At 42.6% G+C, this 17725-nt stretch overlaps 1 protein-coding gene across 2 annotated transcripts in view; it reads right to left on the bottom strand.

Annotated features, from left to right (window-relative positions):
• sh3kbp1 (SH3-domain kinase binding protein 1) overlaps nucleotides 1–8668 on the bottom strand; it is a 149161-nt gene extending 140493 nt beyond the window's left edge. The window contains exons 1-2 of one of the 2 annotated variants that reach the window (XM_048541349.2): nucleotides 8308–8668; nucleotides 336–493 (exon numbers count right to left, since the gene is read on the bottom strand). In XM_048541349.2, the coding sequence (XP_048397306.1) occupies nucleotides 336–493; nucleotides 8308–8311 (162 nt within the window). In that variant the 5' untranslated portion in view covers nucleotides 8312–8668. The remainder of the gene's footprint in view (nucleotides 1–335; nucleotides 494–8307) is intronic. The other variant, XM_048541348.2, reaches the window with a different exon arrangement.
• Between the last annotated feature and the right edge of the window lie 9057 nt (nucleotides 8669–17725).

The raw sequence follows: 17725 nt of genomic DNA, 5'->3' as shown, positions 1-17725 counted from the left end.
GAGATTACTTTGAAAATTGGAAGACTCCTGCAACTTCTGGGTAAGTAACTTGTAACAGCTAATGGAACATTTTAGTAAATAATTTGCAAACATCTGTTAACAATACAAGCAGCACACTTAGCAAAAAGGAAGCAGCAAACATAACGCAGCCTTTACTGTGGGAATGGAAGATGTGCATTGATACTAGACCTTAATCAGGTTGCAAGAAAAGTTTTTTGCTAAAATACTTCTACGAACAGAACAGACTGCATCAGCTTTCTCTACTAAAAGACCTCCACTGTTAATATCTGCCAACACCAAATATTACTTAATGACAGTAACTGATGTATACTCACTCTTACAAAGTTGTCGGGGAACAAACCTCTTCTGCCATCGAGTTCCCCCTCCCACCAGCCTCCATCTTCTTTCTTGATATTAGTTACAATATCTCCTACAGAAATGGTCAGCTCATCATCATGCTGAGCTTCATAAGAAAATTCAACAATCGCTTCCACTGGAATAAAAATAAAGAAAATTTTAACAAATGTCAAATTACTCCACTGACTGAACACTAAATGGTCATATTGTGCGACATAATTCCAAACAGTTTCATGTTATACAAGATAAAATTCAGATCTGGCAACTTTATATCCAAATCCTGCAATCTCTTAGCAGAATTCATCCCAATTAGATAGACCGAGTCTTGCATTTCCAAGCATGAAATCCATTTTCCCTTAATTTATAGCTGCAAAGAGGCACAATTTAGTTTATCAAATTAGATGATCGTTGGTACAGACCAATAGTCCACACTTCATTGTTCCACCTCACATTCAAAGTTGGAATTAGCTTAGAGGAAGGAAAACTGTTCCATTTCAGATTTTTGCTTAAATTTATGAACATGAAACTGTAAAGTTTTATTGCTCCAGTTTCTTTTCCATTTTCCATGTCAGCAAAGAGAGACAGTCAAGTTAGCATTCAACAAAAGCCCAATACAATCCCATGTCAAACTTCAAAAGTATTTTTAAAATATAGCATAAATACAGCATAAGTAAATGAACAAACTTGTTTTGGAAAACCTCTGGCCTTGGTTTAAATCATGTTTAGACAGGTAGGCCTCATGCTGCAACCATTAGGCCAAGATTCATCGCTAGACCATTGTTGCTGAAGTGACAGATGAGAAGATAATCTTGGGATGCATTGTCCATATCTCTAGACCAGGAGGTCAGAGTTCAAGTCCCATCTGCTTTAGATGGTCCAATAACATCTCTGAACAAATTAATTATAAAATATTTAACACTATTAGTGAACAACATCTTGAATAGGAACAGGAATACTTCTTTGCACTCATTGAGCTTGCCCCATTATTCTGGGATTGGGGATGGTGTACTAACATGGATAGGGTACTGGCTGGCAGACAGGAAACAAAGGGTAGGAATAAATGGATCTTTTTCTCAGTGGCAGCCAGTGAGAATGGGGCACCTCTGGAATCAACGCTTCGACCTCAGATGTTCACAATATATATACAAGTACGAATACTTTAGGTGAGGGAACTATATATATCTCCAAACTTGCAGGTGCCACAAAGCTTGGTAAAAGGGTTACTTGGTCAGCAGGATGCAAATACTTCAGCACGATTTAGACAAGTTGAGAGAATTAGTAAATGCATGGAAGATGAATTACATTGTGGGTAAGTGTGATGTTTTCCATTTTGGTAGTAAAAACAGGAAAGCAGATTATTATGTGCACGGTGATAGAATAGGAAAGGGTGAGGAGCAACATGACATGGGTGCCCTTGCACACATCAACGTGTAGCAGGTGATGTAGGAGGCAAACAATATATTGGTCTCATAGTGATAAGATTTGTGTATACAAGCAAGGATGTCTTGCTGCAATTTTACAGGGCCTTGGTGAAACAACACCTGGAGTGTTGTATACAGTTTTGGTCTCCTTTTTCACTGGAAAGGGTGGGGGATGGAGCACAATAAACAGTTTGCCAGATTGATTCCTGGAATGGCAAGACAAATTATGAGACACTGGATCAGGTAAGACTATATTCACTGGCAGAAGAATAAGATGTGCATGTGTGTGTGTGGGTGAAATCTCTCAAAAACTCAAAATTCTAATGAGATTACACCGAATAAATGCAGGAAAGATATTCCCAATGACCAGTCAAGAAGCAGAGGTCAGAGTCTAAGGATATGAGGGCTGAGATTTGGAAAAAAATTCTTCACCCAGAGTGGTGAGCCTGTGGAATTCTCTGCCACAGAAAGCTGTTGAGGGCAAAGAAAATGATGTTTTCAAGGAGTTAGATAGTTCTTGGAGCTAAAAGGTATGGGAAGAAAGTAGAAACAGGGAACAGAGTCAGATGATCAACTATAATCACACCTTAGGAAGGATATGTTGGCCTTTGAGGCAGTAAAATATACACTTACAAGAATGATACCTAGATTTGAGGCTAAATTATGAGGAGAGATTATACAAATTAGAGGTATTTTCTACAGAATTTTGATCAGATCACCTGTAACGTTCTAAGTCTAATAGGCAAAAACAGGGCAAATAAACTAATTCCACTGGCTAGGGAACCTAGAGCTAGGGGACATAGTCTGAGAATTAGGGCCAGACCATTCAGAAAAGGTGTCAGGAAGCGCTTCTGCACTCAAAGGGTTGTAAATGTTTGCAAGTCTCTTCAACAAATGACAGCTGGTGCTAGATCAGTTTTAATTTTAAATCTATGATAGATTAATTTTTGTTCAGCTAAAGCAATGAGGGATATAGGCCAAAAGCTGGTGGAAGGGGAGTTAGACCATAAATCAGCTACAATCTCATTGAATTGGGCAGGCTCAAAGGGCTGGATGGCCTATTCCTATTTTTTTTAAGTGTGACAGCACCTGCTTCAAATGCACATACAAAGATAGCTCTTCTCCGCTGGTGATTAAAATTTAATTTTTAAAATTTTAATTAAGAACCTAGCCACAAACACGCACACTCTACAAATATATAAATTAATTTCACAGGTTAGAAATATGCCCAATTCCTCCAGGTGGCTTCCTACAATCTATGTGTGCTTGTCAGAGTTGTCGGGTAAGAGCACAGCTGATCGTAATGTTGAGGAAGTGGGGAGCAGGGGGTGAGTGTGTTAAAAAGGAATGCTAAAAAACAGTTTTCTCAGATTTGCTTTGAATACTTGCTCATTAACTATAAAAATATTGAAAGTAGGGGTACCAGGGAGGTGGGAGTAAACAGCTGGATGACAGCTAAATGTCAAACAACCTGGCAATTTATTTTCCAATTCCAGAAGGCAGTCAGTCAACGTATCACAAGGATGAACAGGATGCCCAGTAGCAGGAGTACAAGGATGGAATGGGTGGAATTGGGTGGGCATGTGATCAAGCCTCAAAAATATGCACAAAATTGATGATCGAATTTGATAATACATTGCGACAGGAGTTCCAATCAATCAAAACAATACGTTTCCTCCAAGGTGGTTCACATTCTCTCCAGCCCTGGTCAGGTAGCTAAAAACTATCCACAACTTAGTACAACAAATTCAAAATTTCGTACAGATAGGAAGCTGACTTTTCAGATAAAGTTGAACAAATCACCCACTAGCAATGGTGCTAATCCATTCCGGGAGACAGTATTGTAACACAGTAAAGAGTTTTATTCTGCAGAAGTAGGCCAAGGACAGGAAAGCAAGAAAAAACTCACTCACACACACACACACAAATTACAAAAACTGCACTGATAAAATATTGGTATTCGCAAACTCTGAAAAACATTCAAAACAACCCTGGCATCTCATATCTTGAAAATTTACATTTTTGTTAAGTGGTGCCCTCTGAGGTTAGCTAGCAACTTCGCAAATGTGACAGCTATTACAGTTTCCTTTATGCCGCTTTAGTAGGCAGCATATTGAGAGTCTAACCATTGCAAACAAGCATCAGTTCCTGACAATAAAATAGAAATGTTCACAACTTCATTTGGGGAACTGGGCTATATTAGCAACTTCCCAAAATCCTCAATTTACTTGGGCCACTATCTAGTTTTGCTCCAGGAACACATGACTGTTTTATGATTGCCATGCAGGTTGGTATCATTTAAATTTCAATTTATCAAAAAAGTAATGAAAAAGAATGCAAAAGATTATTCAAAAATAATATTCAATAATTGGCTGCAAATTTTAAAATTTGATACACACGGCAGAGACTGAAGTCCCAGTTTATTTAATTCTCATTACACTTACATCTAGCAATAAGCAAAACTTTAAGGTTTGAACTTTCAAAACCAATAGTTTCATAGAACTTTGGACAATAAGATCTACTGGTTAATTTTAAAATGGAAAGAAACTGCCAGCAATTCACTGCGTGAACAAAGATTGTTAAATAATACAGATTGCTAGATATTTCCATTGCACATATAAGCTCCAATATTGGTACTATTTTAACAATAAACCTGTACCAGCTAATTCTATTGGATGGCAAAATTCCAAATGGACTTTCCCCTGCATCTTTTAAATCAGTTTACTAGATTATGATTTAATAATCTAAAGACAATGCTTTCAAACGTTACATAACAAAGAAGCATGGGTGACATGCAGAAGCAAAAACAGAAATTGCTGGAAAAGCTCAGCAGGTCTGGCAGCATCTGTGAAGAAAAAAAGATCAGTTAACATTTCAGGTCTGGCGATTCTTCCTCAGAACTTCAGAGGAAGGGTCACCGGACTCAAAACGTTAACTCTGGTTCTTTTTTTTCTTTCACAGATGCTGCCAGACCTGCTGAGCTTTTCCAGCAATTTCTGTTTTTGTTCCTGGCTTACAGCATCCGCAGTTCTTTTGGTTTTTATTTAGCAAGAACAACAGATGCTGGAAGTCAAAGCCAATACAGTGTGGAGCTGGGGGAAACTGATGAAGGGTCGCGACCCGAAACTTCAACTTTCCTACTTCCTGATGCTGCCTGACCTGCTGTGTTCCTCCAGTTCAAAACTGTAACGAAGCGTGGGTGATAGTTGTGCAGAAGAGGCAGAAAGCGATCAGAAAGTTGCAAAAGAGTTGCTAAGGAGAACAAAGTGAAAGCATTTAAGAAATGGTAAAACGGCTATGCCCTCTAATAAGCAAACAGTAGAGTTGACAATTTTAGCGTTTAATGTCCAAGCAAACTTAGGAAAATACATAACTCCAATAAATGAAATAGATAAAGGCCACATAGTTCCAAATGACCAAAGACTGCACTCTCAAAGTGACACACACAACTGGTGATAAGTTTAATCAAATGGTCACCTTGCCACAAACAAGGAACAAGATTCAGAAGGCAGGGCCTCTGTGGTGACCTGAGCCAGTATAGAAATTTAAATTGTATTGTTGTCTTCACTCTTCATCACAAACCAATTCAGTCAACTGAGCAAATCAACCCCAACTCTCATAAGCAAACGGAATAAAATCTAGTCACCACATACCATTACATTTCATTATTGACTTGCTAAATCAAAAATACAGTTACTGATATAAATTTAGCAAACAAGCAATAACTAATCAAAGAAGTCAATAATACATCATCTTTACCTAGTGGTACGGAAATTGAATTTTGGTGCAGCAGAGACACATTTCCAAAGCTGTTCATCTTGCAATCAGAACTAGAAAAAATGCCAAATCCCAAAAGATAATAAAAGTTTATACTACAGGAGAAAGGTGCTGTTGATTGGTTAGCAATTTGACTGATCGCTGTCTCCATGACAGTGTTCAAACCAATGGCTTCCAAAGTACTCTGGAAGTTCAGAAAAGGCACAATCCTTGAACATGTTCCTTTTTGATTGCACTATGAACAAAACTGTAGTTTCTAACAAATGTAAATGACCTGCATTACAAACAAATGATTGTCTTAAACTGGTCCATATTGTACCTATTCGTGCATTTGGGACATTCAGCAAGTGTTACTCAATCACAGAATCACACATAACAGCAGAAATTTTATTGTGGGTTTAGCAAGTACCATCCAGTATCTACCACAGCAAGATACAGAACAACTCAACCGATCTAAAGTCGATACACTATATCTCCACCATGTTCTCAGGCTGTGCATTCCAGACCCCTATCACCTAACTTCACGAAAAACATTTTCCTCATTTCACCACTGCTTCTTTTGCCATTTTATTTTTCCTTTCTGGTTCTCAACCTCCTCCAACTACGCATCTCACAATTTCAAATACGTCTTAACAAATCTCCTCACAACCTTTTCTTCAAGTCCCAACTTCACCAATCTATGCCTCTAACATAAGTCATGTTCCTCATTCTTGGAACCATTCTTGTGAATCTTTTCTGTAACAACACCAAGGCCTTCACATTCCCCCTAAAGAGTAGTGCCAGAACCGGACGCAAGAGAGTACTGCTGTTGCAACTTATCTTTACATGCTGTTTTGAACAGCAAAGTAACATTTTCAATTTTCAATTCTCCAGCTGTCTGGCACCACCCAAGTTGAAGAATGGTGGGAATACTATACAATCATTATGCACCACTGCAATTTCCACTCTCAAATCTATTAGCATCCTTGGATATTAACTCATCTGACACAATGTTTTTTATCAATTCTGGGTGCAGATTGCCTATCTAGTATTTCCTACATATTAATTTTAAACATCTACATTGACCATGGCCAGGAAAGGATTTCCTTCCTTGATAAAGACAGATCCAGCAACTCATTTAATGTGTCAAATATGCCCCATCCCAAATTCTAACAAGTCCCTAGGCAGCCCTACTCCTCCGCTCACTACCTTTTTAAAAAATTTATAAAATCGCTAGTGTGGAATCAGGCCATTTAACCCAACAAGTCCACACCAACCCATCGACAGTCATCCCACCCAGGGCCATCACCATCCCCCATATTTCCCACGGCTAATGCACCTCACCTACATTTCCCCAAACATGATGGGTAATTTAGAAATCCCAATCCACCTAATTACACATCTTTGGACTGGGGAAGGAAACTGGTACACCCAGAAGAAACCCACACAGACACAGGGAAAACGTGCAAACTCAACACAGTGACCCGAGGCTAAAATCAAACGCGGGTCCCTGGCACTGTGTTAACCATCGGGTCACCGTGCTGCCCATTTTTATTGATTTTTCTATCAATGATTTTGGCAAGCCTCTTTATATTGGCTGACCACCTGTTTTAATACTCTGCCTTCTTTCTTTTATTTGCTTTTCAATTCCCTTCCGAACCTTCTATATTTTACAGATACATGTCAAGCAAAAATTGGCAAGCAGTAGATCTGGGTTTATAGTTAAAGAAAAACTTAAAGATTTCAGTGGATTGGCTAAATTGCCCATAATGTCCAAGGATATGCAGGGTGGATAGTTTAGCCTTGGTAAATGAAGGGTTACAGGGATAGGATGGAGTAGGGGTGTCTGGAAAGGATGCCCTTCATAGGGTCGGTAGGGACTCAATGGGCCGAATAGCTGCTTCCACATCGTAGAGATTCGATTATTCTATGACAATGATACTTAAGGGTCAGAGAATAAACTAATTATGATCCAAGGGTCTAGGGCCGAAACGTCAGCTTTTGCGCTTCTAAGATGCTGTTTGGCCTGCTGTGTTCATTCAGCTCCACACCTTGTTACCTACGATTCAAGTTATTCAACGCTACTCTGTACCAGAGCCAAAGGCACGGCCTGGCACAGAGGCATCACCCGACAGTTATAACCGTACAAGTCTTCTTTTACAATGTGAGAATGTTGATCATGCAAAAAAAATATGAAGTCAGCAAAGGGAACCGGGTGCAAGAGGGAACAGTGGTGTTTGGATTTATAATGTCCATAACTATGTACATAAATATATCATTTGACATGAGGCGTATAGAATAAATTTGAAACAAGGAACAGTTTCTCCATTGTTCAATTATATTTAGCGTAAGTGTTGCCCCGCAGAGCCTGTGACAGTGCTGCCGATATGCAGCCTTGAAATGGGACAGATATACCCAAAACCGTCGGAGGTCATAGGACCCCAGGCTTCATGAGAAGGGGACCGAGGGAAATACAGCTCAGTCTGCTCCCTTGCGGATAGCCAGTAAGTTGGGTGAGCGGAGCGGGCAAGATGCTGCTGCTGCCTGGGCTGCAGCAACGTGTGGCAGAGTGGTAGTGTACGGGAAAGGGGGAAGAGCTCTCTCTCTCTGTCAGCCCGCTGCAAACGTGTCAGGGGCGGGGATGATGGTGGTAGTGCTGCTGCTGCTGACAGGACCCTGGCCGACGGGACGTGTCCGCTTTAGCCGGGGAGATGGGAGATCGCCAGGCGCCCCCCTCCCCGGCCCGGTTTAACTCTCCGGATGCCGCACTCACCCATTGATGTCGGCTCCAAGCTTCCCAGCGCCCCTTCCGAACTCCGCGATGAAGAGTTTGAAGGATGGGGAGAGGCGAAGGTAGTGCTCGAGCGCTTCACTGCCCACCCGTTTTCCCTACGCCCTGGACCGGATTCCTGACACCTAAGTCAGCCGGTCGGACACTCATTCACTCCAGTTCCGCCACGGCCCCAGACATCTTTTGTTCGGCAGTTATTTAGTTAGTTAGTCAGTCAGTCAGTCAGTCAGTGTGCCTTTGGCCCCCACCCCTTCCCCAGGCTTTCCGCTGCCTGAACTCCTCTGTTTTCAATTACCGACCGAGGGAGTTACGTTGCTGGGAAGAAGGGGGAGGGTTCGGAGGTGGGGAGGAAGAAACTTCAAAAGATATCGCGATAGCTCATGCCCTTCTTCGCTGGGTAGGGAGACCGTTTGTAACCATAGCGACTGGGGGTTTCGAACGGGCGGCGGCGTGCGTGCGCGCGCCATTTTGGTTCCCGATGAGGTTTTGGGGGAAGAAGAGGAGAGTGGAATCCAGTCGTTATCCCTAAGACGAAAAAGTGATGGGTACTTTTGTGTGATCAGGTCAGGTGTTACAGTTCAGAAAACAGCTGAAGTATTTCGCTGTGTTTTCTTTTACCCCGCAAGGGAGCTGTAGAAGATGCTTGTACCTTAAGTGCAGGTTAAAACATTCGTCACTTCCACGACTGGTATTGACTGCTCCCAGCTGAGATGGTGATAATAGATCTCAAAATATAGTTGCAAGTTTGAGATAAAGCTGCAAGTTAAGCCATTTGTCGGCTCTTGCTGGAGATCATTACTGATCTGTGACAATTCTTTACGTACCTTTGCGCCATCTCACTTAGTTTCTTGTTAAGCAAAAGTATTATCAATCAGATTTAAAATTAACAAATACTCTAGCAACAATCACGATTTGCAAACCGACACCGATTTTTAGATGGACGTAAAATTCTTAACCATTCCTGAAAGGCCTGACTCGAATGTTGAACTGTGCCTTCAAATCGTCACTCCTCAACCAGTGGTTATGTTAAATTTCTATCTACCTCGTCAATTCACTTAATATCTTTTTAAAAAAAGAATTGCCATTGTTTTTCTGGACAACTGGAGTGAGAACCCATGTAACAAAAACACGAGGAAATTCAGGTCAGTGTAGAATCCCACCAAATCTGAGGAGCCCTAAAAAGCTGAAGATACCATATGACATAGACAGCTAGGTTATCTGGTTCACGTGTTATGAGAAATACTGTACAAGATGTGCCAAAAGCACCATGGCTCCCAACGTTGTTTCTCTAATGTGCTTTTAAATCCAGACTAACAGCCAAAGTACAGATTATGAGGATTGGGAATAGGGGATAAAGTTAAAATGTTCTGGATCAAGACCTCACACTCCTGTTAAATTGAACACACAATGGTCCCCATTTTTTTTTATCAAGCAAGAGCTAACTGTGTTGATTTCAAGTCCAGAAGTTGAGTTTTTACGGTTTTTGTATGCTGAGCAATGGTTATCCAGTTTAAATATTTTTTTAAAAAACTAACTTATTTAAAGTTTTCGAACAAATCTGCCTGTGTTTGATGCCAGTGGAATAAAAGATCATATGCTAGAACTTTTGTGCATTCCAAGTACTTAAATCCTGAGTTAGATTTATCTTGGCACTATTGCCTGTCTCCACCCGTGTCTGAGCCCACGTGCTAATGAAACTTACATGTACTCTGCTGTTCACTCCAAATGCATCTATGTCAATGCTGACCCCTTATCTGTTATCATTCATAAATAAAAATCAATGAAAACTTTCCTTTCCAAATCTTAACAGCACTTTTTCAATCTTGTTCTTTCTGGCCTCCATTAAAAATTTTGTGAAACCAAGACAGAATACATTGGGAAAAACTGATTGCTTTGGCCTAAGGTCACAAGAATTAGGAACAAGAGTGGACCTGAAGGCCCCTCAAGCCTGCTGCACCATACAGTGGCTGATCCAAGGTTCCCAACATCCACTTACCTCCATTTTCCCTTTTGATTCCTTGATTCGATGGAGAATCCATCTGCCTCAGTGTTAATTGTGCAATAGTCCCACAGTTCTCTGTGGCAAGGAATTCCAAAGACTCTCAACCCTCTAAGAGAAGAAATTTCTCCTCATCTCTTTCCTAAATTGGTGCCCCTTAATTCTGAGACCATGCCCTCAGGTCTGAAACTCTCCCATGAGGGGAAACATCTCAGCATTTACCCTGTCAAACCACTCTAGAATCCTGAATGTTTTAATAAGATCACCTTTCATTCTTCTAAACTCCAGCGAATAGAATCCCAAACTGTTTTGCCTTTGCTCATAAGACAATTTGGGGATTATTCCAGTGAACCTTCTCTGAATTTCCTCCAATGAAACTACATCTTTCTTTAAGTAAGGGGTCCAAAACTGTTCACAGTCCTTCAGATGTGATTCACCAGCACCTACAATTGCAGTAAGACTACCATTATACTTGAAGTCCCTCTGAAATAAGAGCCAGCATACATTAATTATTTATTCAACCCATTTTTCTAATCAGTCTGTTCAGAGGTGTTATACACCTCTAGAGCAGATGGTATTTGAACCTAGGCTTTCTGATCTTGGGTATGGACACTACTGCTGCATCACAAAAGGGTCCCCCAGATTAACATTCCATGAGTCTTCTTGCTTATCTGCTGTACTTATGTGCTAGCTTTCACTGTTGTGCAGATAAGTACCCCCAAATCTGTGTTGCAGTTTTCTGCAGCGTATCTCCATTTAAAAAGAACTTTTGTTCCCCTTTCCGGATTGAACAATTTCACATTTGTCAACTTTTTGCCCACTTACCTGTTTGTTTGTATCGCCACACCAACTTGCCTTTCCACCTATTTTTGTGTCTCTGCAAATGTGGCTACAGTATATTTGCTTCATTCCTCCAAGTCATTAATATATATTGTAAACTTTTGCAGTCCCAGCAATGATCATTTGGAGCCCTACTGATTACAGGTGGCCAGCCTGAAAAAGAACCCTTTATCTCCATCCAGAGGGAGTGAGAACTGCCAATGCGAGAGAATCTGAGATAACAAGGTGTAGAGCTGGATGAACACAGAAGGCCAAGCAGCATCAGAGGAGCAGGAACACTGACGTTTCGGGCCTGGATCTTTCTTCAGAAATGGGGGAGGGGAAAGGGATTCTGAAATAAATAGAGGGCGGCTTGAGCTGGGAGGAGTGGATAGGTGGGAGGAAGATGGACACATTAGGGAGGCGGAGACAAGCTGGGCTGGTTTTGGGATGCGATCTGGGGAAAGGAGATTATGAAGCTTATGAAGTCCACATTGATACCATTGGACTGCAGGGTTCCCAAGCAAAATATGAGGTGCTGTTCCTGCAACCTTTGGGTGGCATTGTTGTGGCACTGAAGGAGGCCCAGGATGGACATATCGTCCAAGGAGTGGGAGGGGTTGTTGAAATTGTTCGCGACTGGGAGGTGTAGTCGTTTGTTGTGAACGTCCCCAAAGGTGCTCCACAAAGTGGTCTCCAAGCCTCTGTTTGGTTTCCCTGAGATAGAGGAAGCCACATCAGGAACCACGGATACAATATACCACATTGGCAGGTGTGAAGGTGAACATTTACTTGATGTGGAAGGTCTTTTTGGGGTCTGGGATGGGAGTGAGGAGGGAAGTATTGGGGCAGGTATAGTACTTCCTGCAGTCGCAGGGAAAAGTGCCGGGTGTGGTGGGGTGGAGGGGAGTGTGGAGCGGTCAAGGGAGTCACGGAGAGAGTGGTCCCTCCACAAGGCAGATAAGGGTGGGGAGGGAAAAATGTCTTTGGCAGTGGGGTCAGATTGCGGTAGTGGCGGAGTATGATGCGTTCGATCTGGAGTTTGGTGGGGTGGCACATGAGAACGAGTGGGATTTCGTTTTGGTTATTATTGTGGGGAGAGGGTGTGAGGGACGAGTTCCGCAAAATGTGAGAGACACGGTTGAGGGCGTTTTCGACCATTGTGGTCCTTGAACAATGAAGACATTTGGGATGTCTAGGAGTAGAATGCCTCATCTTGGGAGCAGATGCAGTGGAGGTGAAGGGATTGGGAGTGGGAAGAGGTGTCAGAGAGCTAGTGTCTGCCCTCGGCGATGAAGTGGTCGGTGTGCCATACTACAACTGCGCCTTCCATGCCCGCAGGTTTTATGGTGAGGTTGGGATTGGTGCAGAGGACTGCACATTCTGTGGGGGAGAAGTTGGAATGGGTGAGACCGGTGGAGAGGTTGAGGTGATTGATATCTCAACAGCAGTTGGAGAGGAGGAGGTCAAGGGAGGATAGGAGGGCTTGGGGTGGTGTCCAGGAGGAAGAGGTGTGTTGGAGGTGGGAGAAGGGGTCAGTAGAGGGAAACCTCTAGAGGGAGGCACAGTTGTAGTATGGCACACTGACCTCTACATCGCCGAAGCCAGATGCCAGATCTATGACACCTCCTCCAACCACCCACTTGAACATGACCCCACCCCTGACCGCCATAACATCACCTCCCAGACCATCCACAACCTCATCACTTCAGGTGACCTCCACCCTACAACCTCCAACCTCATTGAGCTCCAACGCTGCACCGCCCATTTCTATCTCCTTCCCAAAACCCACAAACCTGCCTGCCCTGTTCGGCCCATTGTCTCTGCCTGCTGCGGCCTCACCGAGCTTATCTCGACGTACCTCAATTCCATTTTCTCCTCCTCGTCCAGGAACTCCCCACCTACGTATGTGACACCACGCACGCCCTCTACCTCCTCCAAAACTTTAGATTCCCTGGTGCCCAACACCTCATCTTTACCATGGACATCCAGTCCCTATACACTTGCATTCCCCATGCAGATGGCCTAAAGGTTCTCTGCTTCATCCTTGTCCCGCAGGCCTGACCAATCCTCCTCCACTGACACCCTTATCCGCTTAGCTGAACTCATCCTCACCCTTAACAACTTCTCTTTCAACTCCTCCCACTTCCTGCAGATAAAGGGGGTGGCCATGGGTACCCGCATGGGCCCAAGCTATGCCTGCCTCTTTGTAGGGTATGTGGAACAATCCCGCTTCCGAAGCTACACTGACCCTATTACACACCTCTTCCATTACATCGATGACTGTATTGGCACCGCCTTGTGCTCCCACGAGGAGCTCGAACAGTTCATCCAGTTCACCAACACCTTCCACCCCAACCATAAGTTCACCTGGACCATCTCCGATACCTCTCACTCCTTCCTGGACCTCTCTGTTTCCATCTCTGGCAACAACCTAGAAACCGATATCTATTTCAAGCCCACCGACTCCCACAGCTACGTAGAAACACATGCTCTCACCCACCTTCCTGCAAAAATGCCACCCCCATTCCCAATTCCTTCGCCTCTGCCACATCTGCTCCCCAGATGAGGCATTCCACTCCCGAACATCCCAGATGTCCACATTTTTCAAGGACTGCAACTTCCCCTCCACAGTGGCCAAAAACGCCCTTGACCATGTCTCTCACATTTCCTGCAACTCATCCCTCACACCCCCTCCCGGCAATAACAGCCAAAACAGAATCCCCCCGTTATCATGTACCACCCCACCAAACTTCGGATCCAACGCATCATCCTCTGGCACTTCCGTCATCTGCAATGTGACCCCACTACCAAAGACATTATTCCCTCCCCATCCTTATCTGTCTTCCGGAAGGACCACTCTCTCCGTGACTTTGTTGTCCACTCCACATTCCCCACCAGCCCCAATTCACCTGGCAATTTTCCCTGCAAGCGTAGGAAGTGCAATACCTGCCCCTACACTTCTCCCTCACTTCCATCCCAGGCCCCAAAGAAGACCTTCCACATCAAGCAGATGTTCACCTTCACATCTGTTAATGTGGTATACTGTGTCCGCTGTTCCCAATGTGGCCTCCTCTACATCAGGGAAACCAAGCAGAGGCTTGGAGACGACTTTGTGAAGCACCTTTGGGGAGGTTCTCAACAAACAACTGCACCTCCTAGTCGCGAACAATTTCAACTCCCTTCCCACTCCTTGGACGACATGTCCATCCTGGGCCTCCTTCAGTGTCACAACAATGCCACCCGAAGGTTGCAGGAACAGCACCTCATATTTTGCTTGGGAACCCTGCAGTCCAATGGTATCAATGTGGACTTGACAAGCTTCAAAATCTCATTTCCCCCAACCGCATCCGAGAACCAGCCTAGCTTGTCCCCACCTCCCTAACCTGTCTGTTCTTCCTCCCACCTATCCACTTCTCCCACCTCAAACACTATCCCCATGTTCTACCTAACAACCTCATCCCACATCCTTGACCTGTCCATCCTCCCTGGACTGATCTATCCCCATCCTAAGACCCCACTTACACTCACCTTTACTGGCTCCATCCCTGCCTCTTTGACCTGTCTGTCTCCTCTCCACCTAACTGCTCCTTTATCCATCTTCCATCTGCGTCCCCCTTTCTCTCTATTTCACTATTCCCTTCCTGCGTCCCCATTTCTGAATGGCAGCCTTCCTGCTCCTGAGATGCTGCTTGGCCTGCTGTGTCATCCAGTTCTACCCTTTATCTCCATGCACTGGTTCCTGCCCATTAGCTAATTCTCTATCCATGGATTCCTATCTAATAATAACCCTTTGAGGGGTATCTTGTCAAACACCTTTTGGAAGTACAAATACAACACATTTACTAGTTCTCCACAAAATTAGGTCATCTTCCTGTATGAAATGGTAAATTATTTATGATGAATGAAACTAAGTAGTATATTTACAATATCTGATCCATTTCAAAGGTGGTATTGTGAACGTGTGTGTGGGTTCAGTCAAGCCCCAAGTAGCATCATGGTAATGAGAATAGCCACCTTTCTGATCTAGCTAGTAGAGGTGTTAAGAAAACAATAGGAAACTATTGCATTACTGCAACTATTTACAGATTACATGAATATGATCTTCATTACTGCAAAGACTGTTAGGAACAGAGGAACCTTAGATCCCTCTGCTACTACCTCTTATTTCACTCTCCTCCAACTCATCATATTATATTAGGTTATATTTACTGCCGTCAGTTAAGTATTCATGCTTTCAAATCTGGTAACATATCAGCAACATTTTTCCCCATAGCATTATTAATATACTTATTTACAAGACTTCAACTTTACAAATTCAGATGATTTAAAGTTTTCCTTGTTCTCTTCAAATTTGGGGAAAATTGTAGATTTTAGTGGGGAATAGGTAACCTACTTGGATTGTGTTATTGGCAGTTTAAAGTCTGTAGTTCACTCATGAATGGAAGATCTTTAATCTCTTGTAATTCTTTTGTGGACAGTTTTACTGAAGAACATCTATTATTCGTATCCATCACTGGCCCCTGCTTTAGCAGACTATTTTTTCTTTGCAATATCTTGCATCTTTGTACATTGTATCTCTTCTCAGTAGTGTTGCCCATGGAGTTGCATACACCAATCTTCATTTTGTATTTGTGGAACTTGGTCTCCCTGTTATGAACCAGACCAAAGATCTTTCTGTCTTCTCATCATCATCTTGCATGAGTACAGCACCAACACCCACATCACTCGCACCAATGACCATTTTGAAGGGTTTAGCATAACTAGATGTGGTTTACACTGGGGCAGTGGTTAACACAGCTTTCAGTATCAAAAGACTTTTCACAGCCCTCCGTCCATTGAAATTTTCTGCACTTTTTCAACAATTCAGTCAATGAGGCGACCACACTCCAAAGATTTGGTACAACCCTTTGATCAAAACCACTTAACATAGGAATTGTTAGTACTTCCCTTTTTGTCAATGGTATAGGAAACTCCCCAGTAACCTTTGTTTCACATCCCATGGGGCCATTTGCCCATGTCCAATGACATGGCCCAGGAACATGACTTGGGTTTTTGTGAACTCGCTGTTAGCCAGTTTATCACCAAGCCCACCTCCTAAAGTCAATTGAACAATTCTGATAAATGGTCCAAAAGTTCCTTTCATGTATGGCTAAAAACCACCAGATCATCAATGTATACCACAACATCATGTAATCTCGAAATGATCATTGGTTAGTCTTTGAAATATGGCTGGTGCATTTTTCATTCTAAATGGCATGACTTTAAACTGGTAAAGTCCATTTGTGCCACAAAAGACAAAATTACCTTTGCTTTCCGCATAAACGATACTGCCAGTATGCTCTGAGTAGGTCCAATTTGGAAATATATGTTACTTGTCCAACCTTCTGAATACAGTCTTCCAAATGTGAATTAGTTTATGAATCAGATTTGTAACTGCATTGACATTGTGATGGTCCACACATAATCATTGGATACCATCTGGTTTTGACACCATAACTATGGATGAGCTGTATTCACTGCAACTGACTTTGATTGTATTGTCTTTGAGTACACTTTTAATCTTTTTTAGAACCTGTGTACACTTTAGATCATTAAGTCGATAAGGATGTTGCTTAGTTGGCACAGTATTATCATGCATAATCAGATGAGTACTTCCCAGCTAATTCCAACATATCTCCCCCTGTGATTATAATAAGTCATTCAGGTCTTTTCAGTTTTCTTTTGGAAGATAACTAAATAATTTTTCTCAATTTTTGACAACTTACTCTATGTCCAATTTAATTTGAGGAATGTCCAGTTCAGAATCATTTGAACTTTGTTCTTCACCCTGTGTTGTAACCAGTAACACATTCTCTTTTGATTTCTGTCCATAACAAAATACCTTTTGAACATATTAACGTGACACACACTGAGATTTCTTTGCATCTGGAATTTATCAAAGAATTCACCTCACTCAATTTCCTTTCAATTTGATGAGGCCCACTAAACTTTGCCTTTAAAGGTTTACCTAATACTGGGAGTAACACTCACACTTTATCTCCACTAGCAAAATTACAAATTTTGATTTCCTGACTGCTTTCTGTTGCATAAGACACAGGTCTAGCCCCTCCTCAAGAGACAGTCTGCTCATTCTAGGTATTAGTCTAATAAACCTCCTCTGAACTGCTTCCAACACATTAGCATCCTTCTGCAAGTATGGTGGAAGCTGAAGGGTTGCTAATTTTAGTATACTTCGTCATCAGTTTCTTAAGGGCAGGAAGTGGAGGCTTCCTTCTGAGAAAATTGCAAATCTGGCAGCTCCGAAGAACAAGAACTCAGATACAGCAACGTGTTGGGGCCAGGGCTCAGGAAAAATGCCTGGGAACAAAAGGACTTGGAAAAATCATTCACAATTCATTGTAGCTGAGAATGAGGGTGAAAGAATCCAACAAAGAGCTTTGGTTTGGTGCAACTGAGTTTGATTAAGTTTCACCAAATCCCAGGAATAAGAGTAGATAATAAAACGTGAGGCTGGATGAACACAGCAGGCCCAGCAGCATCTCAGGAGCACAAAAGCTGACGTTTCGGGCCTGGACCCTT

Source organism: Stegostoma tigrinum, chromosome 12, assembly GCF_030684315.1.
Source record: "Stegostoma tigrinum isolate sSteTig4 chromosome 12, sSteTig4.hap1, whole genome shotgun sequence".
Lineage (NCBI taxonomy): Eukaryota > Metazoa > Chordata > Chondrichthyes > Orectolobiformes > Stegostomatidae > Stegostoma > Stegostoma tigrinum.
The sequence above is the reverse complement of the archived record's forward strand: the minus strand, read 5'-3'. Positions and strand labels throughout refer to the sequence as shown.